This window comes from Dromiciops gliroides, chromosome 4 (genome assembly GCF_019393635.1).
Source record: "Dromiciops gliroides isolate mDroGli1 chromosome 4, mDroGli1.pri, whole genome shotgun sequence".
In the NCBI taxonomy this organism is placed as follows: Eukaryota; Metazoa; Chordata; class Mammalia; order Microbiotheria; family Microbiotheriidae; genus Dromiciops; species Dromiciops gliroides.
This window is the reverse complement of record NC_057864.1, coordinates 442,901,098-442,924,904: the sequence shown is the minus strand read 5'-3', so window position 1 is coordinate 442,924,904 and position 23,807 is coordinate 442,901,098. Positions and strand designations below refer to the sequence as shown.

Sequence of the window (23,807 nt, the reverse complement as noted above, 5' to 3'; positions counted from 1 at the left end):
TCTGGCTTTCTCCCATGCTTGGAACACTCCCTTCTCACCACCTATTGACCTTTTTAGGTTCCTTTAGGTCTGAACTAAAAGACTATCTTTTATTGGAAGCCTTTCTCAACTCTTCTCTGCTAATTATTTCCTATTTATTCTGTATATAGCTTGCATTGCATATACTTGCATGTTTCCCCTATTAGGTTGTAAGATCCTTGAGGGGCAGGGACTGTCTTTTGCTTCTTTTTGTATCCTCTCTGCTTTATGCTGTTCCTCACCTGTTTGTTCAAGTGCTATTTCACTAAAGTTGAAAGTCTTAATGACTGAGACTGCTACACTGTTGTATTCTCAATTGCATATAGAATGATGTTAGAATCATGTACAAGACCCTGACTTATACCAAACTAAGTTAAAGCCCTGATTTCAGGATCCCAGGGGTGACTTATTAGATATTGTTTGTAATACTAAAAGGAATTGTTTATTAACACTTAAGAAACATCTGGAAACTATCAAGAATTTATTTCCAAGTTGCCTCAGTCTAGTGTGGATTTTTGCTGTTCTTGATTCCATTATGAAATTATACTAAATGTCTTTCTTTTTTCCACAGTATGAAGTGTAACAGAACAGACTTTACCACCTGAAACTGCTGCTTCAAGTTCAGATCAGGCAAGGAACACGCCTCGTTTGTAACAACCAACAAGACCAAAGAAGAGTAAACTTAAGCTGAAGACACAACACTTGATCTGAAACAAGAAGTTTGTGCCTACTCAACAGCTTCACAAGAGCACTTCCCAACGCTGCTAGTAGTCTTTGTTTTCTTCAGTGCTGTACTGTGAGATTGATTGCCCGCTGCAGCAGCAGTCGGATCTCTATTAGCTTGGTAGATCATTTCCTCTCGCTCTCTCTCTTTTTTTTTTTTTTAAAAATATACTAGAAATTTTCATCCTTTGAAACGTGTGCTGAAAAAGAAGAATCAGCAAATACTACTGAAAGTGCAATATTTGATTATCACTGCGAGGTAAGTTCATAAAGAACACTTACATTAACCTTCCCAAAATCTGTTTCATTGCTAATTTTGAAAATTATCTAGTGCTAGATAAACTTTAACATTGTCTTCCTATAATGACACTCAACCTTTATCTGGTTATCTATGAAATAATTATTATCACTATATCTCCAAAATTCTCCTGAAACTTGGTTGCTTTGATAAACTCTCAGCTACTTTGTTGTAGTTCTCAATTGTCTGTGGATTGCAGATCTCTCTCTCTCTCTCTCTCTCTCTCTCTCTCTCACACACACACACACACACACACACACACACACACACACACACACACACACACCCCAGCAGTTTTAGTTGCAGTTAGACCATTTCTGGCCACACCTGTGTTAGATGCATGGCACATTAACATTTTGAGTATTAATGCACACTAACCTCTTTTGATGCATCAAGTCTCTCAGGAGCAGTATCTCCATCTACACTATTATTACTGCTAATTCACTTTACTTTAAAGAACTTGGGGAATCCGGAGGAGGGGACTGCCTTCTAGTCTTTTCCATGGATATTAGTTTATCAGCCTTGTGGGTACTTGGATACCTGAACTGGTTTGGAAGTCTACTTGTTTAGAAGCCCAGGAAGGATATCGATTTAAAGGACATTCATTTGACATGTTGGATTTAATGCAAAGGATCTAGAAGATGGCATCAAATGCGATCTCTCAGTGCTGTGGTGATTGATGTTTCCATTGCTATTCCAGTTCTAAAATGTGCTTCCCATTAGAAAGAGGTCTTCTTTCAGGATTTCAGAGACAGTAAGCAGGTAGCAATTTTTGCTGTTCTTTAGGTTACTTTTTGCATTGATGCATGGTAATAAATTTTGATGAAAATGGCCGTCTCTGTGATAGTTCTGGCCTGTCAGCTATTGTTTCTGTTGCTGTAGTGTCCCCCTCCCCCAATCTAGGTTCCTTGCAGCCAGTGAGGGCTATTTCTCTGGGCAGCCCTTTCGTGCTGCCTCTATTTACTTAGACCATACTGCTATGTCAACAACCACTTTTGATGGCCCTCCCCTTGGCCTCATTTATAGGATGTGTTATATTGTTGACAGTTTTGCTGAGGACCAGAATTGACTGGTAGCTATTAAGTGTTAATGATTTTTTAAGGTAGTTTGTCTTTAGAGAAAGAGTGTCTTAAAAATGTGACCATAGCTAGAGGGTTGGTATCATTTTATATGCCACATTGGTACCAAAATTTAAGAGGAGATTGGAGAGTAGCCTGGGTAATTATCTGAAATTGTTAAGTACCATTTACTTTTTTCACTTGGCCTACATTTGATTTAACTAAGAATAAAAAATTCTTTTTTTTTTATTGAAAGTTTGATATTAGCTGGTTTTGTTGCTCATTCATTCACCTTCAAAGGGTGAAAAAGAGAGAGGTTAGAAACTGACTTTACATAGTATATGGATTGCATGTCTTTGCAAACTAAAAAGTTCTGTTTTCTTTAATAATCTAACCTTGTACCTTAACTAGAACACCGAGCTATAGGGATGGGACCATGTGGTCGAGAACCCGCATTTAAATTTCAGTTCCCTGCTTACTACTTGTGTGACCTTGGACAAATCAGTTAGCCTCTGTGGGTTTCAATTTCCTTGTCTATAAAAGGGGGCGGGAGGTAGACTACATATGACCTCATAGCTGCTTTCCAAGTTCTTAAGTCCTTTGTTCCTTTTTAAATACCCAAGGAGCTGTGCACACTAAAAATAGTGCCAAATGTATGCATTTGGATTGCTCAGAAAGCATTTGGGGAGTGTGAAGAAAGGAAACAGTATTAAAATATCCTATACTCTGTTAGAAATAAACACAAACATCTTTAAAAAACAACAACAACATAAACCAAAAGTCAAATGAGAAGCATGACGAATACAAAAGTACAAGGGTTTAAGGAAGACAAATTCTAGATTTGCCACTGCCTGGAGAAAAAAGGTAAAGAAATAGAAAGGGATTTTTTTTCCCTTTAAATGGTGTCAAGAGAACAAGGAAGGCACAGACCTGCTAATTGGGTAAAATTACATAATGCTCAAAGCCAGGTGTTATGTAGAATAAATCCACTCCTGTTGTGTATCACTAAGGAGAAAACTTGTATTAAATGCCATATAAAGACAAAATTTTATTCAGACAACTGAATCCTAAGATAGGAATGAAAATTTTTAGAAATTCCTTGGCTACTTAATTTGAGTCCTGAGGCCCAGAGAAATTAAATCCTAGGGTCCTCAAAGAACTTAGAGTTAGGATTCTGGAGCCATTATTTGTCATCTTTGAGCACAAGTGTATTAGTTACCAAACATTTATTAAATGCTTAGTGTATGCCAGGTTCCAAGCCAAGAGCTTGGATGCAAAAGCAAAAACAGTGCCTACTTCAAGGAGCACGTGATGGAGGATGCAGTATGTAAACAGATGTGTACATATGACATAGTGTAAGTGGGAGGGTGCTTGGGGTGATGAGTAAAGAGACAGGAAAGTGCTCTTGCAGAAGGTAGGGTTTGAGCTGAGTTTTAAAGGCAGCAGAGAGGCAGAGGTGAGAAACATCTCAGGCATGGAGGACAGCCTACAGTGGAAAGGCCTGGTTTGGAGAAAGAGTGACATGTTGGAGGAGCAGCAAGGCCAGTGTAGAGTAGATGAAAGACAAAATAAAGTGTGAAAAGAGAGGAAAGGCGGGAAGGTACTACATTGTAAAGGGTTTTAAGACCCAGAAAAGGATTTTATAATTGATCCTGAAGATGATAGGATTACACACACACACACACACACACACCAGTTTGAGTAAGGGAGTAACATGGTCAGACCTGCACTTAAGGAAGATTATTTTCACTTGTGGAGAATGAATTGGAATAGGGAATAAAAATGACAAAACATGGCAACTGATTGGTTATTTGGAATGAGGGTGGAAAAAATCGAAGATAACACTTGAGATTGCAGGTCTGAGTGACTGGTAGGATACTTGTGTCCTCTATAGTAATTGGGAAGTTGCACAGAGGAGAGTTTAGGGGGCATGCTAATGAGTTGTGTTTTAAACACGTTGAATTTTAAGGAATCTGAGGGACATGCATTTTGAGGTGCCTAGAAAGCAGTTGGAGATGCAAAGCAAGAGATCAGGGGAGAGGTTAGGACTGAGCATGAAGATCTGAGCCATCTGCAGAGAGAGATAATTGAAACCATAGAATCTGATGAGATTGTCAAGTGAAATATAAAAGAGAAGAAAGTCTAGAGTGGAGCCCTGTGGGACACACAGGATTGCCGGGTATGACCCAGAAGGAGAAGACAGTGGCAGGAGAAAGGGGTGATCAACAGTGTCAAAGACTGCAGAGAGATCAAGAAAGATTGGAATTAAGAAAATTAGGGGGGCGGGAATTAGATTGGAAACTAAGTGATCATTGGGAAAGGTCGGTTTGGAAATTTCAACAATGTAATCCAAGCCCATAAACGGAGTGACCGATCACTGGGAACAAACATGAGTTCACTGAGAAGTTATCATTGCTAAACTAATCTCATTTCCTTTTTTAATATTTCTACTAGCCTATTAAATCAGGGAAATGTAGTAGAGGGTTGTATATCTTAAGTACTGGTTAAAAGGATTGTGTAGAAGATGGATAAGTGTGGGTTGAATGATACTATAATTAAGGTGACTTTGCAAATAGATGGTTGAACAACCCTGTCTAAAGAGCATTACTCCGAAGGATTTGTGTCGGCCTGGATGGCAGTCTTACATGTATTATGGGACAATCCAAGTGATAAAACTATAATAAGGTACAGGGAGATGATTAAATATCAAACATTCAGAATTACCTCAGGCTGGAATTGAGGCCAAAGCCAACAAGGTATAATTTAATAGGACTACAGAGTCCTCTCTTTAGATTTTTAAAAGTAATTATTACTTAAAACACAACATTACTAAGAACCCATTTTGTTCAGAGCACTGCTAAACACTATGAGATAGGAAGTTGAGACATTTTCTCTAGATTTTAAGGTCTAGTGAATACAAGTAAATACAGAGTGTTATCCAAGTGTATTAAAGTTACCAGAGAAAATGCTCTGTGGGACTTGAGAAAAATCATTAGCATTAATAGGGATAACTTCTTGGAGGAGGGGAGCATTTGAAGTGAACTCTTTAAGAATGGTGAAAATGGGGGGAAGTTAGGTGGCACAGTGGATAAAGCACCAGCCTTGGATTCAGGAGGACCTGAGTTCAAATCTGGCCTCAGACACTTGACACTTACTAGCTGCGTGGCCCTGGGCAAGTCACTTAACCCTCATTGCCTTGCCAAAAAAAAAAAAGAATGGTGAAAATGAAGAGAGAGGGCATCTAGATGTTGGAGACTGACAATAAAAGCTCAAGTGTTGAGAACCTGGTTTATGTTTAAGAATAGAGAATACTCCCATTTGTTAGAATAATTTATACATGGCAGAGGAGTGACATGAACCAGAGCATAAGGAAGATTAATCTGTAAGTCACTTGCCTAGCATCACACAGTAAATATCTAAGGCTGTATTTGAGCTCCAGCACTCTTACCCATTTTACCACGGAGGTGGAATTGTAGGCCTGCATATAAGAAATAAGGGAGAAGGAAGATTAAAAAGGGACTTACTCAGTTTAAGGACCTGCTTGAACCATCTGGGGAGGAGGGGAGTACTTTCTTTTCTGATACTGAGAAGTATCTAGTAAAGGGATTGGGGGGGTGGGGCTTTCATTGTATTTGGGAAATAGGTCGCTGATTTACAGCAGATTCAGTAGTGTTGCTAGGGTGAGACTTTTGCATGGACTTATGGAGAAGTCATTTCACTTTGGGAGGCCTTAGTTCCTTTTTTTAAAATTATTATTAAGTAGATTAAACTTAGATGAGTTTTGCAATCTTTCCGGTAAGGTCTGATCTCTAGGTACTGAAAAAAGAGGTCCGTTGATAACTTTTTCTAGAAGTTTGGCAGTGAAAGGGGGAAATGGGACAACAGCTAGATGGGTTAAAAGAGGCAACAGAAGGCATTTTACAAATTGGGGCCACTTGCCCTGAGCTTGTTCGTAGGCAGAAGGAGCTAGTAGTGATCAGGGGGAGAGAATTAATTGAAAGAGGTTTATGTCCAGCTACTGGAGGAGACCTAAGGGATTGACTGTTAGTTTTAGTGGTGAGTAATAGACAGTGTCTTGGGTTACTGGGGGGAAAAACAGCTGGAAGGGACTATATATCTCTACCAAATTAATTTTACCATTGGGGAACGGAAGTCCTAAGAGGGAATGAATGAATTAAAAAAAAGACACCTTAAGTGCTCAGCCTTGGGGATACAAAAGTTTACATTCTAATAAAGGAAAAACTTTACGTAAGCTTTGGTCTGGGAAATCCACTAGGATTTTGAGTAAAATAACGGGTTAGTTAGTTGACCCAGAGCCTTTTACAGAAGCAATTGTATTGTTTATTTTGATCTTTTGTACCTCCTCCCCCTCCCCTGAGTGAAAGGTGGAATAGGTATGAGGGACCTGTGGAGACACTCTGGGAAAGTCAGAAACTAACCTGAGTGAAAGAGCATAGGGTCTGGTCTGGCGCTGCCCAGATTATTTAGTGTGGTCTCCCCAATCTCCACAGTCTGGCCCTAGGATATGAATTCTACAGCTCCTCTAGGGCATGATGTCTAGAGTTCTGGTCAGGATGCTGGGTTAGAAGAAAGAAGAAGGAGGGTTGACACTGAAGAGATTAGAAAAGGAGAGGTCTAAATTTAGATTGAATCACCTCTGTATTTCCTGTAATATAGGGAAGATAGCTTACCTGCTTGAAGTGTGGACGCTAGGGAGATAGGAGGCATATTGAGAAAGAGAAGGAAAAGATTAGAACAGTTTCTATGAGAAATGATAGTTAATCATGGCAGAGCCATAATAAGGGTCCAGATCTAGGATTTGAAGATTATAAAATAGAGAACTGTCCATCTCCATAATTTTACAGATTAGGAAATGAGTGAAGAGAGAGTGTAATTTACCAAAGGTCACACACACCTAGTAAATCAGAGAGCTAGGATTTAGACCCAGGTCTCATGGCTCCAAATTGCACCACACCATACTAGTTGACAAGATCAGTAAGAGCCAACCGTGTGGCTAGCTGCATGTTTCAGCTGTGTTACTTAGGGATATGGCATCAGCCAGTCAGACCATATCTGGAGAATTCTTTAGTTCTCAACACCACATTTTTAAAGGATTGTTGACAAATGGAAGGGCTAACCAGGACAATGAGGAGGATCTGAAAAACCATATCCTTTGACAAATACTTAGGCAGACTATGAATATTTAGCCTGAAGAAGAAAAAACTTAAGAGTTAAAGGTGAGATGGCACGAAGTGTGATAGCTATCTCAATAGCTGGTCATGGAAGGAGGAATTACACCTGTCTGTCTTGTTCTGGAAGGCAGAACTAGGACCAGTGTGTAAAAGGAGTCAGGTGTTGGCTTGATTTAAGGATTAAAAGAGGCTAGGGAATGTATCTGTCAGGGATAGTATAAGAGAATTCCTTGTAGGTAGAACCAGATGACCTCTCACACCCCTTTAAGGTCTACTAATTTTTAAATGGCTTTCAGCTTTCTTGATAGCATTATTCAGCTTTTCTTTACGAATGCTTGTTGCAACATAACAGTAGTAGATATTAACCTTAACTATTAGATATGTTACATGGAAATTATCTTTGTCTGATTCTGGAAAATCAATTTTTCTTCACTTGATGTCTGTCAGTGTGGGCCATATTGCAATCTTTCTCTTCCTACCCACTTTATGACCTAAGCAGAAAAGGTTGGGCCTCTCTTCCTAAAGACAACTATGCAAAGATTTGGAGATCTTTATTGCGTACCTCTGAGTCTTCTCTTCATGCTAGTTATCCTGCAATGCTTCAACTGCTTTTCCTATGTTTGTTTTCTTTTTTCTTTTCCTCACAACCCTGTGGGTAGGTGTTATTATCCCCATATTGCAGATGAGAAAACTTAGGCAAACAAAAGTTGTGACTTGCCCAGTAACGCCAGTAATAAGTGTCTGATAGAGACAGTATTTGAAGTCACTATCTTCCTGATTCCAAGCCAGGCACTCAGTGTCCTTACCATGCGAAAGTAAGGTATAACAAGGGCATCTATGAACTCTGCAGTTTGAAAAATACACGTGTAAGAGCATTAGAAGCCAGTTTCTCTTGTACTGCTTTTTCTTTGAGAAAGATTATTTTATGGTGAGTTTCTTTCCTTTTCTCCCAGAAGCTCAGGGGGCAGGCCATGCCACCTTGTCCCTCCATATACCCCAACTCTCTTTAATTTTTCTGAGAGCTGAAAGGCCCAATTCAGTTGAACATTTCAGCATGCATTTTATTAAATGTCCTTCACTGTACTAGATACTGAGGTTAGGAAGACCAAAACAACAGTCCCTGTCCCTGCTCCTGAGAAGCTTGCATCCTACTGGACACTTCGTAAAAGGCCAGGCCCTCAAGCTATTATTTTTAAATTAGGCTTCTCCAGAAAAAATGGAAAATATTTCATTAGTTAAGTCAGGCTGATAGTACTCAACAGTAGAGACCTAAACTTTGTTTGCTAATAACATTTAACAAAGAGACCTGTGCACCACCATGCCTTATATCGTACAACTATAAGTTTTCGGTAATTTTAGTTAACTTAGTTTTTGTATACACTTAATTACTTTAACTTAGGACCTCCCCTCCTTTTTTAAGGGGGGAGAGAATTTGGCAGTGAATAAAGATTTTGTACAGAATTGTTAACCAAGTATCAAGGCCTTGCAAAGTTCATGGGAGAGGGGGATTTATTTTTCTGTCCTCCCCTATCCCTCCAGACTTGTGAAGGAGAACTAAGGAATTTATTAAGCCTAGCTTGATAAATAAATAGCTAGGACCTGAGTCTACTACCATCTGTCTTCTGATCCTCCCTCCCCAGTGGTCAGGAAAAGAAATGGGAGCTCTATGGTGTCTGTAGTATCTCTGTCACCTCTACTAAACAGTATATTATCTTAGTTATAATCTAACATTGATATTCGAGGTCTTTGATTAACCACAATTTTCACACAGAAGAGCCATGTGGAATTTGGAAGTTAAGGTTTAAATATTACCAGTGGTAGGTATAAGGAAATCTTAAAGCTTTTGGACATTGTGAGGTTCTGTACTCCCCAACTCTTTCTTACTATACTGAGATAGGAAACTATATTAGAAATAGTTAAGAATGTGTTCTGAAAACTATTCTTTAAGAGCTTTCAAATAAGAGAATTATTAGAGCAACACAGTCATTTCTTTTCATATTGCATTAAAAAGAGTGGGAAGTTTTTAGCCAGAGACCTCATTGAAGATCCAGGAAGATATCAGTGTCAACTATGTCAGGTTGTTTTAATATTGGCTATAGTTATAACGCTCTACTGTGTTATCACAGCTGTCTGAGATGGAGAGCCTTTTTACTGTGTCATCAGATCCTCTCCCCCCACCTGCAGCTCCCCGTCCTTCTCTTCCTTTACCTTTATCTTCATCTTCTACCTCCTCGGGGTCTAAAAAGCAGAAGAGGACCCCCCTGTATCAGAGATCTGTAAGTCAGGGAAGTAGCTTTCTCAGCATAGTCTGTGTGTAGCATGTATTTTTAGGACCGTTTTGTTTGTATAATATCTCAGCAAACTCACTTTCTAACACCTAAGCATTACGCACTAAGATTGAATTTTCCATTTATTGAACTAGAACTCAGTTTTACTTTAGTTACTTTTTAGTACTTTTTTTTTTTAATTAAAGGGATTAGTCTTGTGTCATCGTTCTCCCCTGAACCCTTTTGGGGAGAAAGGAGACCCGCAGCTTAGCATCTAATGGTTATGATTTGTATCATTTCTTCATTCTCCACGCTGCTTGACTTTTCTTATTTCCAAATTGAAACACTATTTCTAGTAGAAGATTTACTCCCTCCTCCCATCAGTTAATAACTTAGTTTTTTTCTAACATCAAAATCACTTCCCAATATTATTCCTTTCTCCCTGAGTTGTCCCTGGTAACAGGAAAAAAATAAGTAAAGCAAAGCACAAGTGACAAAGAAACCATGTGTGATAGTGGATGCAATATTCCATACTCCAGAAGTCCCTCACCTAGAGAAGGGACCAAGACAAAGGAGATAGAATTCCCTTTTGTTCCTATGATCAGTATTTATCTTTCTGTTTAATCTTGGTTTGAATCTTTTTTTTTCCATTAATAGTGCTTAGCTTTTCACTTGAATCCTACTTCCTGGTTATGATGGACTCATATCCATAAAGTGTGACTAAAAAAAGGATTCAAGATTGGTTGGGAGGTTTTTTTGTGTGTTTTTAAGGTACAGCTATTCAGTTGACTTACATTTCACTTTGAATTTTTACTTAAATTTCTAAAGAATCAATTCTACATTTTGAACAAATGAGGCAAAATTGATTGACAGGTTTTTAAATACTTTGAAATTGTTTTGTAGGACTTCACAGGTAGAGCACTAGGCCTCAAATTCCATTGAATTAAGATTCGTTGAATTAAGACTTTAAATTGATTATTTTTCTTGTGTTAGAAGCAAAAAAATGACAAGGAGAATAAACTTTCAGGCTATTTCTGAAACAGATACACAAGTAGATGAAAATGCCTTAGTTTTCTTTTTTCTTACAAAGCATGCATTTCCTTTAATTTTCTGTTTTGGAATAAGTCTTCTGTAAAAGATTCAATCCATTCTTTACTAATTTCAATACTTACCCCTAAGTTGCATGTCTTACTAGCTATTAGCATTATTACTAAACTTTGAAATCAGAATTTATGTTGGGCATTTCCAAAAGTCTATATGAATATTGTTGATGGGCATGAACAAACATCTCATGGGAAAAAATAGTAGTTTGAGCTGTCACATCTTGTTTCATTCTTGACAGTTCTGCTAGCTACATCAGTAATTTAATATTAATATCCTTTTAAAAACCATCAGTGGGGGGCAGCTAGGTGGTACAGTGGATAAAGCACCGGCTCTGGATTCAGGAACACCTGAGTTCAAATCTGGCCTCAGACACTTGACACTAGTTGTGTGACCCTGGGCAAGTCACTTAACCCTCGTTGCCCCACCCAAAAAAATGTGGGGGGAAAAAAACCATCACTGAGGGCAGCTAGGTGGCTCAGTAGATAAAACACTGGCCCTGGATTCAGGAGAACCTGAGTTCAAATCCAGCCTCAGACACTTGACTCTAGCTGTGTGACCCTGAGCAAGTCACTTAAATCTCATTGCCCTGCCAAAAAACCAAAACAAAACAAATAACACTGAGAATTTTCTTTCAGATGTTGTGAACTGTAGAAATCTTAATGGATCCTATGAAAACATATTTAATAAAAATAGATGTTTCTGAAATGAGATTGAAAACTTAATCACCAGAAACACATTATTAGCTAATACTACTAAAATCAATGCTTGTGATCTTTGATCCCTTTTTTATGTAACTGGCATTTCAGTTAAATGAAAGACTTTAAATTTAGTCAAAAACAAACTTTTCTTGCCTGTTTATGGTTCTTAATGATAGGTTCTTCTAAATTGAGTGTACTTTCTAGATTAAGAAATATTTAAGATCGGTTGTATTGAATTTTTTTTCTCTCTCTCTCTTTGAAACAGATGAGCTTTGATCCAAACCTTCTCCACAACAATGGACACAACGGGTACCCCAATGGTACTTCGGCAGCACTGCGTGAAACTGGGGTTATTGAAAAATTGCTGACCTCTTATGGATTTATTCAGTGTTCAGAACGTCAAGCTAGACTTTTCTTCCACTGTTCACAGTACAATGGCAACCTGCAGGAGCTAAAAGTAGGAGGTAATCTGTCAACTCTTACAAACATTCTCTTCACAATACTTTAAGTTCCTATTTTCCTAAGCACTTGTTGGTATAGGAGTTTGAGGAGCTATGGCAGATTTTTGGTTTGGTTTGATCTGTTTATAACTACAAGGAGGCTCAACTTTCATAGTACATGGTTGAACTCAGATTTACTTGGGAGATATGTTGACATTTCCTTTCTAACAGTTAATTCCTTAATGGTTATAAAGTGAAAATTGCTTTTTTTTTTTTTGGAAAATTTCTTTTTAAAAAGTGTTTTTAGAAGGAATATTTTAAATGAAATAAGCATCCTATCCTGTGCATGAATTCATTGTTCTTCCATCCTTCCTGGATATTTCCTAAAAATGACTCATAAATTAAGGCCTTTGGCTCATTTTAGGATTAAGAAGAAAATTGACTTTACAAAACAATTGCTTTTGAGAAAAATTAAAATAATACATGCTATGAGGCATCTTTATTCTCTCTAAGATATTAAGAAAATTGGGGGCAGCTAGGTGGCTCAGTGGATAAAGCACTGGCCCTGGATCCAGGAGGACCTGAGTTTAAATCTGGCCTCAGACACTTGACACTTACTAGCTGTGTGACCCTGGGCAAGTCACTTAATCCTCATTGCCCCACAAAAGAAAAAAAAAAAGCTATTCAGAAAATTGCATTTAGCTGAGACATTCATGTTGAAAGTAAAAAAAATTGAAGAAAACCATTCTTTTTTTGTAGATGATGTTGAATTTGAAGTATCATCTGATCGGCGGACTGGAAAACCTATTGCTGTTAAACTGGTGAAGATTAAACCAGAAATCCTACCAGAAGAACGAATTAATGGACAAGTTAGTGGCTTGATTCTATGTGTGTTGTGTGTGTGTGTTTCCTTCTTAATGGAAAAGGGAAGGACCCCACCCCACCCCCCACTTTTGTATGCAAGAGAGCTGTATAATTATCAAAAACATTGGGTTTCTTGACCTCTGTTTGGCCAAAAAAACAAAACAAAACCAACCAATTTCGTTAAGGCTCAGTTGGGGTTTTTGTTTAACCCTCAAACTGTAAGCTTGAAACTTTGCAGCATAACATCCTCTTGTGGATCATATTAAGATGCATCCCTGCATATAGTGTAGAGGCAATTAAGATTCCGTTTGTGTTGCACAGTGCTGCTCCTGAAATGATTAGCAATGGAATTTTTTTTTTTTTGACTGGTAGGTTGTGTGCGCTGTTCCTCACAACTTAGAGAGTAAATCTCCAGCTGCCCCGGGTCAGAGTCCAACAGGGAGTGTATGCTACGAACGTAATGGGGTAATCTTGTGTATTTTTCTTAAACTTTTGCTTGATCCACCAATATGATCTATAAGCATATTTTTTAAATTCAAAGTAGAAAATTTAAGCTGCAGTTGTTCAAATCAGTTTTAAATTTTGTTTCTGAAAGGTTTCAAGTGCGATAATCAGAAATAAACAGACCTTCCAAAAATCTCTTAATTTGCCCAAATGTTCCCTTCCAAAAATCTTACAAAATACTTCCTAATCAAAATTTTTTTGATGTTGAATCACAATTCATATTAGCCACTAACTCCAGTAATAGTATGTCTGTCTTACATAAATTTTTTTCCTTTTTTAACTACACTTATTTTCCGGGCAAATGCTTCCAAATGTGTTTAATCTTTTTGGAGTTTGACTGCTGCTCAGCTTTAGAGTCAAGAAAGCCTTTGACACCCTGGAGACAAGTGTGTTTTTATGTGAAGAAAGCGCTTTGCTTTTTTTTTTTTTTTTTTTGTCATCATACCTAAAGAAATTTGGCTTAAATGCCAATGTCTTAAGTGTTTAAGAAAGTACAGCGCATCTGTAGCATGCAAATATGGTCATGCAAGTATGTTCATTCACAGGAAGTGTTTTATCTGACTTACACCCCTGAAGACGTGGAAGGGAATGCTCAGCTGGAAACCGGAGATAAGATAAATTTTATAATTGACACAAATAAACAGTAAGTTCCTCTTGAATATTTTCCCATTAAGCAATACTTTATTAAGTTCTACGTCAAAGAAGAATTTCTAAAAATTAATATGTTTTGTCATTTTAATGTAGAGCTCCAGAATAGTCTCTTAAGTTGTCTTTAACAGACCTTTAAGTTTATAAAGTGAAAAGTCATTGCCAGATTCCCTCAAGTGATACTACCTTGTTGGAAAATAATGTTTAGCATGTGACCTGTTTCATCACTCTGGTTCTGGCTTAGGAAAACTCTAGAAAAGAGATTAACCTTGTCCTGCTCATTTTCTACAAGTGTCTGACAGCCCTACCAACACAGGGGCTGTCAGGTAGAGGGAGAACAATAAAATTCTGTGTGTTATTGATAAAGCTGTTTTCTGCTCTCTGCTCTATAAAATAAAAAGAAAATGAATCTGACCCATTCCTGGAATCATCCTTTCCCAACTTGAGCTCATTGGTTAGTTTTTGTATTTAGTCAAATGGTTTTCAAAATTGTATTAATCTTACCTATTGCTTTTTTAAAATGTGTTTGTCTCTCCAATTCAGAACTTATCTTGGAAGAAATTAGCTAAGAGGGACGTATTTTAAAGAGATGTTTGCAAAATATGAGATTCATGTTTAGCGATTCTTCTGTTGACCATGTGGCTTATACCTGCCCAGTATTTAAATCTTAGAAATTTGGAGTAGTTTTTCTTAGGTGCAGTAATACATATGGGGTTTGCTGTTAAAAGCTTTGCCGTTATTTTGATATGTCAACCTCTTTGAAACCTCAGAGATTTTATTCTACATCGTTCCTCTTATTTCATGCTATTAGTAAATTATAGGTAATGCTATGTTTTAGCTCCTCCTTTATTCTTTTTTCCCCCACCTACTTCCTCTCTAGTACTGGTGCTGTAAGTGCTCGTAATATTATGCTGTTGAAAAAGAAGCAAGCTCGCTGTCAGGGAGTAGTTTGTGCCATGAAGGTAAGTATAGTAGAAAAATTGGGAGACCTCTTTTGATCTTGAAAGTTTACTTGTATTTTCTTTGTTTTTCATTCTTTAAAAAAAAATCTTCCTCTATTCCTCCCCAATTGTAAATGTCTTTTTATTAGTATTTTGAAAGTATAATATAAAAAAAGAAATGCAATTTTATTTTAGAGTTTGAAGAGAACCTTAAAAATCTATCCAATCCACCCACCCCCACCCTACACACACACCCCTTTGTTACACAACTGAACAAACTAAAACCTAAGGAGGGTTGTGATTGACTCAGAGTCAGATAGCTAGCTACTGACATAACCAAAATTGGAGCTTAAGTGTTCTTTCTTCAGTGCTCCTCAGTTACATAATAAAAACATATATTTCTGATTTCATTTTCTTGAGTCCTCAGATAGATTTCATGGAGTACATGAATTTGATTTGAACCTCTAATTACTAAAACAAAATGTAGCATTTCCTTCCATTAAAAATTTCAGGAGGGTGGGGAGGTCTGAGAGCTATCTATTTCACCATTGTACCAAAGCAGGTCTTTGATGCAAAAAAGGTGAAGAGCCTCCATCTTGCATGTTTAACACAGATCCCATCTAGCAAAAGCAAAAATGAAAAGGAGATTAGTGCCGACTAGGTGCTGCTTTCTTGGAAAATGGGCCATTCCTAAGTTGATTCTCCATTTGATTGGTAGCACTTATATCAGATTTTATGCCAAAATGCTAAATATTTCTATTCTAGTGGGGGGGGGGGAGATGAAGGTTAAGTGACTTGCCCAGGTTCACACAGCTAGTAAGTGTCAAGTGTCTGAGGCCAGATTTAAACTCAGGTCCTTCTGAATCTAGGGCTGGTGCTTTATCCACTGCACCCCCTAGCTGCCCCCAACAACATAAAATTCTAAAAAACTGAGTTTCTTAATAAATAATATTCCTTTGTTAGTGCTAACTATTGTGTATTTCATTTTAGGAAGCATTTGGCTTTATTGAAAGGGGTGATGTTGTAAAGGAGATATTCTTTCACTATAGTGAATTTAAGGGTGACCTAGAAGCCTTACAGCCTGGAGATGACGTGGAATTCACAATCAAAGACAGAAATGTAAGACAATCCATTTAAATTTCAGCCTCTTGCCAGTCATTCTCATTATTTCTTAGGAAATATTTACATTGTGGGCTTTTCTTTTCTAATTATAGGGTAAAGAAGTTGCAACAGATGTCAGACTACTGCCTCAAGGAACAGTTATTTTTGAAGATATCAGCATTGAACATTTTGATGGAACCGTAACCAAAGTTATTCCAAAAGTACCTAATAAAAACCAGGTAAACAGTTTTTGCTAATAGGTATTGCATTTTTTGCTCTGCCCCCTGATGTCAGACATTTTAAATTCAGTAAAATAGTGGTTGAAAGTCTCCTGCTATGTCTGTACAGTTATACTATCCTATAAAAACTTAGAGGAAATGTATTGTTGAATACAATTTAGCACTATACCAATAATTTTTTGATACTTGTAGAAAAACCATTCAGACTATTTAAGACCAATTTAATTTGGTCAGAAAGGAGGAATTAGATGCTAGCTTAAGAATTATTTGGATTTTTTCTACCTTAAAGTTAGGTAATAATGAGAGGTGGAAAAACACTAGTAACAATGTTGTTCATACAATACTTGAATGTTTGCATGGTAGAAGGGTATATATGTACATATACATTTATATGCCTCACCACAGCTCCATGAGATAGTTCTTTCAGGTGATATTATTTTTCATATTTAGCAGATTAAGAAACAGACCCTGAAAGATTATGACTTGCCAGTAGTTACATAATTAGTAAATATCCAAAGGATCCCAATGCAGTTCTCTCTGGCTTTTATCTAGCTCTCTTATCTTCTGCTATTCCATGCTTTTATTCCATGGTCACAGAACTCTTCCTTGGAAAACTGATTTGGTTTAATTAACAGTACTGTTCCAGGTCACATTACTTATTTAAGAAATAGGGGACAGGAGCCTAATTGAAATTGTTTGAGGAAAATGTTTACTTAAGTATATGGTAAAGTTTTGTGAGTGTGTTGTGGTTACACACCAGAAGCAGTCAAAATTACATGGCAGTTTGGGGCAAATTATTCTGTTTTGCATCACTCTTTTGGCTTGACTTTGAAGTAGAATGGTAAAGAGAATCTGCAATTTAAAATACTTTTTTTCTCATCAGAATGATCCATTGCCTGGACGCATCAAAGTAGATTTTGTGATTCCTAAAGAACTTCCTTTTGGAGACAAAGACACAAAATCCAAGGTGACTCTGCTGGAAGGTGACCATGTTAGGTTTAATATTTCAACAGACCGACGTGACAAATTAGAACGAGCAACCAACATAGAAGTTCTCACCAATACGTTTCAGTGCACTAATGAAACCAGAGAAATGGCAAGTTTTATTTATTCTTTAATTTTCAAGTACTATCTGCTTAATTTGGAAATGATACCAACAAGACTAGTTATCAAAACAGTTCTTGGAAATTGTTCATGGTGACATTAAGTTTTTTTGTGGAATATTACTTTTGACTTTGATGTATCTTGCAAATACAATAGAACCAAAGTTGGGGTTGATGCAAGTTCCTTCTAGCTTTTTAGTTTCTTTTATTCCAGTGCTGGTTCATGAGTACAAGATTAATTACTTGCTTCCCAACCTGTTAAAATGAAGTTGAGTAAGTTAATAATAATTAAGTTATAAATCTTTGTTCAGATGTGATTTAATAATGCATCCAAATTCCTGTGGTAGAAAGTTATTGTAAAGTTACTCTACTCTAGTTATTATTTATTGATTGGACCCAGGTACTGTTTCTCTGAAACGTGTTTTCATGAAGAATGTAACTTTTCCCAAAATTTGTTAATTCTTCTTTTTAGTTTATTGGGGATTTGGTTATATTGCAGAAACTTTTAAGGATGTGGCAGGAACTAGACTTCATTTCTTTGGTAAAAGGAATATGTGAGAAAACTTAATCTACTAAAGCAAATGTTGATCTGCTTTATAAGTTATTGTCTTAGTTTCCTAGGACTCTGAGAGATTAAGTGAGGGTTAGAGATGGTTGCTCCAAAGTCTTCCTGAGTCCAAGGCCAACTCTTTAATCACTAGATATTTCACTGAATAAAATTGAGAGCTCCTCCTCCTCCCCTGTTCCTTATCTCACTTCGCTCAGATGATTTCTGCCACTATCTCCTCTCATTTTGCATGAAGGGGTTGCCTTCCTCTTTGGCAAACACCTCTGCACAATTGATCCTGTCTCCTACAACAGATTGCCTCTTTGATCCCTACTTTTTAGCAATAATCTTTGATCACTCCCTGTCTGCATGCTTTTTCCCTACTGTTGACGAACGTGCCCGTTTCTCTCCCATTCTCAAAAAACCTTCACTTGATCTATCATCCCTGCTAGCTATCATCCCATATCTCTCCTCCCTTTTATGGTTAAACTCCTTGAGAAAGCCATCGAATTAGAGATGCCTCTACCTCCTTTCCTTTCAGTCTCTTCTTAACTTGTGACTTCCACACACCATCATTGAAATGAAATTGCTGTCACCAAAGTTACTAATGATCTCTTAATGGCCAGATCTAATGGCTTTTCTCAAATCAGGGTTTAAGAATGAGAGACCCGAGGGGCAGCTAGGTGGCGCAGTGGATAGAGCACCGGCCCTGGATTCAGGAGGACCTGAATTCAAATCTGACCTCAGACACTTAACAAGTACTAGCTGTGTGACCCTGGGCAAGTCACTTAACCCCAATTGCCTCTCACCCCCCCCCCCCAATAAATTAATTTTTAAAAAAAGAAAAAGAAAGAATGAGAGACCTGAGAGGGCAGCTAGGTGGCACAGTGGATAAAACGCTGGTCCTGGATTCAGGACTCCCTGAGTTCAAATCCAGCCTCAGACACTTGACACTTAACTAGCTGTGTGACCCGGGGCAAGTTACTTAACCCTCATTGCCCTGCAAAAAACCCACCAAAACAAAAAACAAAAAAACAAGAATGAGAGACCCAAGTGCCAATCCCTCATTCTCCTCTTGGTCACTCTCTTCTAGGTTTTTGTGACACTGTTCCATCCTATTTCCTGTTCGACCTATCCTCAGTTTCCTTTGAAAGATCTTAATCCATTTCATGCTCCTTAACCATGAGGGTACCTCAAGGTTCTGTCCTGAGCCCTCTTCTTCTATATATGTTTTGCCTGGTGATCTCATTAGCTCCCATGTATTTAATTATCATCTCTCTCTGTGCTGGATATTCTCAGACCTTTTTATCCAGCTCTGACCTCTAATTTGACTTCTGGTTTCAAATCTCCATCTCCTGGATATGTCGAATTGGATGTCCTTGTGAGATTGCCCTCTCCTAGATCTCCTACTTTTCTGCTCACTCCTCAAGCCCCCTTGCCTCAGCCTCATCAGTGTTCTGTCTTGGGCCCTCTTCTGACAGTGAGATCCCCCAAGGTTCTGTCTTGGGCCTTTTCCTCTGTACTATTTCACTTGATCTCATTAGTTAGTGTGTGGTTTAAAGTACCAGGTCTATGCAGATGACTTTAAGATCTACTTGTCTAGGGGCAGCTAGGTGGTGCAGTGGATAGAGCACCACCCCTGGAGTCAGGAGAACCTGAGTTCAAATCTGGGCTCAGACACTTGACACTTAACTAGCTGTACGACCCTGGGCAAGTCACTTAACCCCAATTGCCTCACCAAAAAAAAAAAATCTTGTCCAGCTCTAACCTCTCTGCTGACTTCCATTCTTCTATCTCTGCCTTTTAGACATCTTAAAACTCAACATGGCCAGAACTAAAGTTATTATCTCTACCTTCAAAACTCTCCTCCCTTCCAAACGTCCCTCTATTAGTGTCAAGGGTGTTGCCACCCTCCCAGTCTCTCAGGCTTTTGCGACCTTGATGTCGTTTTCATCACCTTACTTTGACTGGTGCCCCCCCTCCCTCTCCTTACCATGTGCTTACACCTTTACAAAATCTTGCCTGTCTCCTCTGACAGGTGGGATGCGCCCCCACCATCACTCTTTCCACCCCCATTTTTAAGTCTCCTCCTATCTACTGGTTTATTCATTTCTGCTAACAATGACACTCAGGTCTCTCTTATTAAACCCTGATTTGACCTTTGCTTTCCCTTAAGCTGTTATCTTTTATCTCTCCTTTTTATAAATAAACTCCTGAAAACACTTGTTAGCTCCACTTCTCATTTCCCACACCTTTGTAATGTGGCTTCCTTAACCTCATCTCTTAGCTGAAATGGCTCCTGACAAAATCATCAACGATCTCTTTTATTTGTTTATTTAGTTTGCGGGGCAATGGGGATTAAGTGACTTGCCCAGGGTCACACAGCTAGTAAGTGTCAAAGTGTCTGAGGCCGAATTTGAACTCAGGTACTCCTGAATCCAGGGCCAGTGCTTTATCCACTGCGCCACCTAGCTGCCCCCAACGATCTCTTAATTTACAAAGTGATGGCATCTTTTTTTTCTTTTTTTAATTTGTTTTTTAACCTCATCAGCTTTCGTGGAGCTCCTTCTCCTGAACAATGTCTCCATTCTGGGTTTTTGTGATAATTTCTCTCTTGGTTCTCCTTCAGAAGTCTGACCACTAATAAGTCTTTTTATTCCCTAGATCATTATCCATATGACCCTTTAACTGTGCCTGAGCCCCCACCACTCTGTTCTAAGCTCTTTTTTATCACTACATTCTCTTAGGCCGCCTAAGCTCCCTTGTGTTGTTAGGATCTCTGAACAGTTGTCTCCCAGGTCTGTATATTCAGCCCTATCCTCTCTGGGGCTTGCTTATTGGGCATTATAAACTAGGTGTCCTAGAGGTATCTCAAACTCCCCATGCTCATGATAAAGCCCTTTCTCTTCTCTCTCCTTCCCCACCCCTTCCCACCCCCCAAATAGCTTCTTCTGAGTGTCGTTACTGAGTACAGTCATTTCCCAGGCACTACAGTTCACAACATTGGATTCATCTTTGACTCTTCACTCTTTTTCATCCTTCAGATGATCCTGTCAGATCAGTTGCCAAGTCTCAAGTTTATCTTCATATTTTGTAGATACTTCCATTTCTCTACATTCACACAGCTAACATCATACTTAAAGCCTGTATCACTTCTCTTCTGAACTATTGTAAATAGCTTCCTAATTGATCTTCCTGCCTCAATTCTATTCCAGCTCCAATCCATCTTTGACATAGCTACCAGTTTAATAATATATTCCTAAAAGTCTGACCATGTTACTCTAGTGATTCCTTAGTACATCCAAAATCAAATACAAAACTTCTCTGTCTTTGCAAGCATAAGCTCCCCTTCAGGCTACATTTCTTTTTTTTCTTTTTTTGGTGGGGCAATGGGGGTTAAGTGACTTGCCCAGGGTCACACAGCTAGTAAGTGTTAAGTGTCTGAGGCCAGGTTTGAACTCAGGTTCTCCTGAATCCAGGGCCAGTGCTTTAACCACTGAGCCATCTAGCTGCCCCCAGGCTACCTTTCTAAGCTTATTACACATTATTCTTCAGTCCAACCAAACTGGTATTCTTGCTGTTTCCTTTTTTATAGCATCCTATTTCTCCCCTCAGTGCCTTTATACAAGTTATCCCTATTCCTGATACGCACTTCCTCTTCATTTTAGCCTTTTTAGTTTCCTTCAAAGTTCAGCCCCAGTTGTCACCTCCTATATGAAGCTTTTCCTTATCCCCTACTGCCAGCTGTTAGCCCCTTCTTCCCAAAATTGCCTTGTACTTTTTTGTCCTTATGTCTTTTGGGAGGGGGGGGTGAGGCAATTGGGGTTAAGTGACTTGCCCAGGGTCATACAGCTAGTAAGTGTTAAGTGTCTGAGGCCGAATTTGAACTTGGGTCTTCCTGGCTCCAGGGCCAGTGCTTTATCCACTGCCCTAGCCTGCCCTGCCACCTAGCTGCCCCATCCTTATGTCTTCTGACAGAAACAGGACAGTGACTTTATTTTGTCTAGCTTATTGACTGAAGTTCACCTACTGGCACTGACTTGTGTTTTTGTGTTCTAGGGTGTGATTGCTGCCATGAGAGATGGTTTTGGGTTTATCAAGTGTGTGGATCGTGATGCCCGCATGTTCTTTCACTTTAGTGAAATTCTGGATGGGAACCAGCTCCATATTTCGGATGAAGTAGAGTTTACCGTGGTTCCTGTTAGTAATGCAGTTTTTTGTGTTGTTTTTTTTTTTTTACTTACCTTAAAAAGTGATTTAAACAAAAGGAGCCAAAAAAACTTTCTTCTTTTGTAGGATATGCTGTCTGCCCAAAGAAATCATGCTATTCGGATTAAAAAGCTTCCCAAGGGCACGGTTTCATTCCACACCCATTCAGATCACCGCTTTGTTGGCACCATAGAGAAAGAAGCCACTTTTGCCAATCCCAAAACCACTAGTCCAAATAAAGGCAAGGAAAAGGTAATACACTTGGATGGGATTTTCTTACATTTGTATAAAGAAAGCATGCCCGTCTTTTCAAAATAATATCTTATTAAGTAAAACAAAGTAACAGTGTGATGTACTACATATAGTATTGAATATTTTTAACAGTTCATTATCGATTTACTCTTTGGAGGGTTTTTTTGAGTTCTGAAATTTCAAATTTTTGTATTGATATAGATCTGTTTATTTCTTAGCTAGCTGACAAAATGAAGTAATTCTTGAGGAAAACATTTTTAAGTAAGTTTCCCAACACTGACATTTAATTTGGGCATGTTAATCTAGTGAATTCTATGAGCACTTACTCTAAGTTTAAACCACTCCGGGTGCCATAGAAAAGCAAAAGGAATCTGATACATTTGCTCTTGAAGTTTTTGAACTATTTGGGAGAGACAAGATTAAATATATTTTATTGCATATTATGTATTTTATGTTATGCATGTTATTATAAAAATACTTTATTACAAATATCTTTTTTTTTTTAAGTGAGGCAATTGGGATTAAGTGACTTGCCCAGGGTCACACAGCTAGTAAGTGTTAAGTGTCTGAGGCCGGATTTGAACTCAGGTACTTCTTACTCCAGGGCCGGTGCTCTATCCACTGCACCACCTAGCTGCCCCACAAATATCTTTTAAAATTATAAGGCAGATTATGATTGCTTCCTTGCTTAGATTGCCTAGGCATTAAGTAAATGAGTGGTGCAACCAGTAATTGCTCTCTTTCAGAGGAGAGATTGCCATGGGTTTCCTTATCTTTCTTCTGTGAGTATCCTAAGCTGTATAAATTTACTTACCCACAAAAGTCATATTTTAGCATTGCCTCTTGGCCTTAGATGTGGCATTAGAGCACCAGCTCAGACATTCTGCCTAGCTGTAAAGGTTTTGAATATAGGCTGCTTGGACGTATGGAAGCATCATCCCAGCTATGTAGGGAAAGGCTTATCAACTCAGTCCTGAGTCCTAAGTAATGAATTTTGTGGTGATCTGTAACTAACAGGAAAGTATAAAATGGTCCTCAGCACTTTGTGGACCCTTTCTTCTTTGTTGGTACTAGAGTAGCAGAAACGGGCACAGATAATGCTAAAGATCATACACGTCTTTTTTTCTTTTTTGCTTAGCAGTGGCTATTTTATTTATAAATTGTTATAGAAAAGATAATTATTTCATGAAATTTAGACTTGTTTCCACATTTACAAGATCATAATACTTCTCGGCAAATGGAATTAACATTTTTATACAAACTGAAAATGTTGAATTATTGATAATCTCTTTAGAGGTTTGCTTTTTGCTAGAACACTATGACTTCTTCAATATGTAAGTATAGCATTTTGCAATGTATACTAATAAGAATAATATCAAAATTTTGTCAGCTCCTTTTTCAGCTCATTTTTGTTCCATATTTTCAAAATTTCTTTAGAGTGATGTGAATATAAGACAATGTCAAAAATATTTTTTAAATCCTGACAAATCTTTTAATTATTTCTAAACCTTGGTAATGTTTTAAAATGTTCTGTAGTGATATAAATTGAGCTGCATTATTTTAGACTCTTCAGTGGGATAGAGTCTTTCAGTCTAATTATA

The 23,807-nt window shown here is 38.1% G+C and overlaps 1 protein-coding gene across 3 annotated transcripts in view; it reads left to right on the top strand.

Moving 5' to 3' along the window:
- CSDE1 (cold shock domain containing E1) overlaps nt 1–23,807 on the top strand; it is a 50,408-nt gene that overhangs the window by 11,512 nt on the left and 15,089 nt on the right. The window contains exons 2-13 of one of the 3 annotated variants that reach the window (XM_044000202.1): nt 590–1,000; nt 9,416–9,565; nt 11,624–11,822; nt 12,558–12,667; nt 13,035–13,127; nt 13,712–13,809; nt 14,695–14,776; nt 15,746–15,874; nt 15,970–16,095; nt 16,979–17,191; nt 21,805–21,945; nt 22,042–22,206. In XM_044000202.1, the coding sequence (XP_043856137.1) occupies nt 9,425–9,565; nt 11,624–11,822; nt 12,558–12,667; nt 13,035–13,127; nt 13,712–13,809; nt 14,695–14,776; nt 15,746–15,874; nt 15,970–16,095; nt 16,979–17,191; nt 21,805–21,945; nt 22,042–22,206 (1,497 nt within the window). In that variant the 5' untranslated portion in view covers nt 590–1,000; nt 9,416–9,424. The remainder of the gene's footprint in view (nt 1–589; nt 1,001–9,415; nt 9,566–11,623; nt 11,823–12,557; nt 12,668–13,034; nt 13,128–13,711; nt 13,810–14,694; nt 14,777–15,745; nt 15,875–15,969; nt 16,096–16,978; nt 17,192–21,804; nt 21,946–22,041; nt 22,207–23,807) is intronic. The other 2 variants (XM_044000204.1, XM_044000203.1) reach the window with 2 other exon arrangements.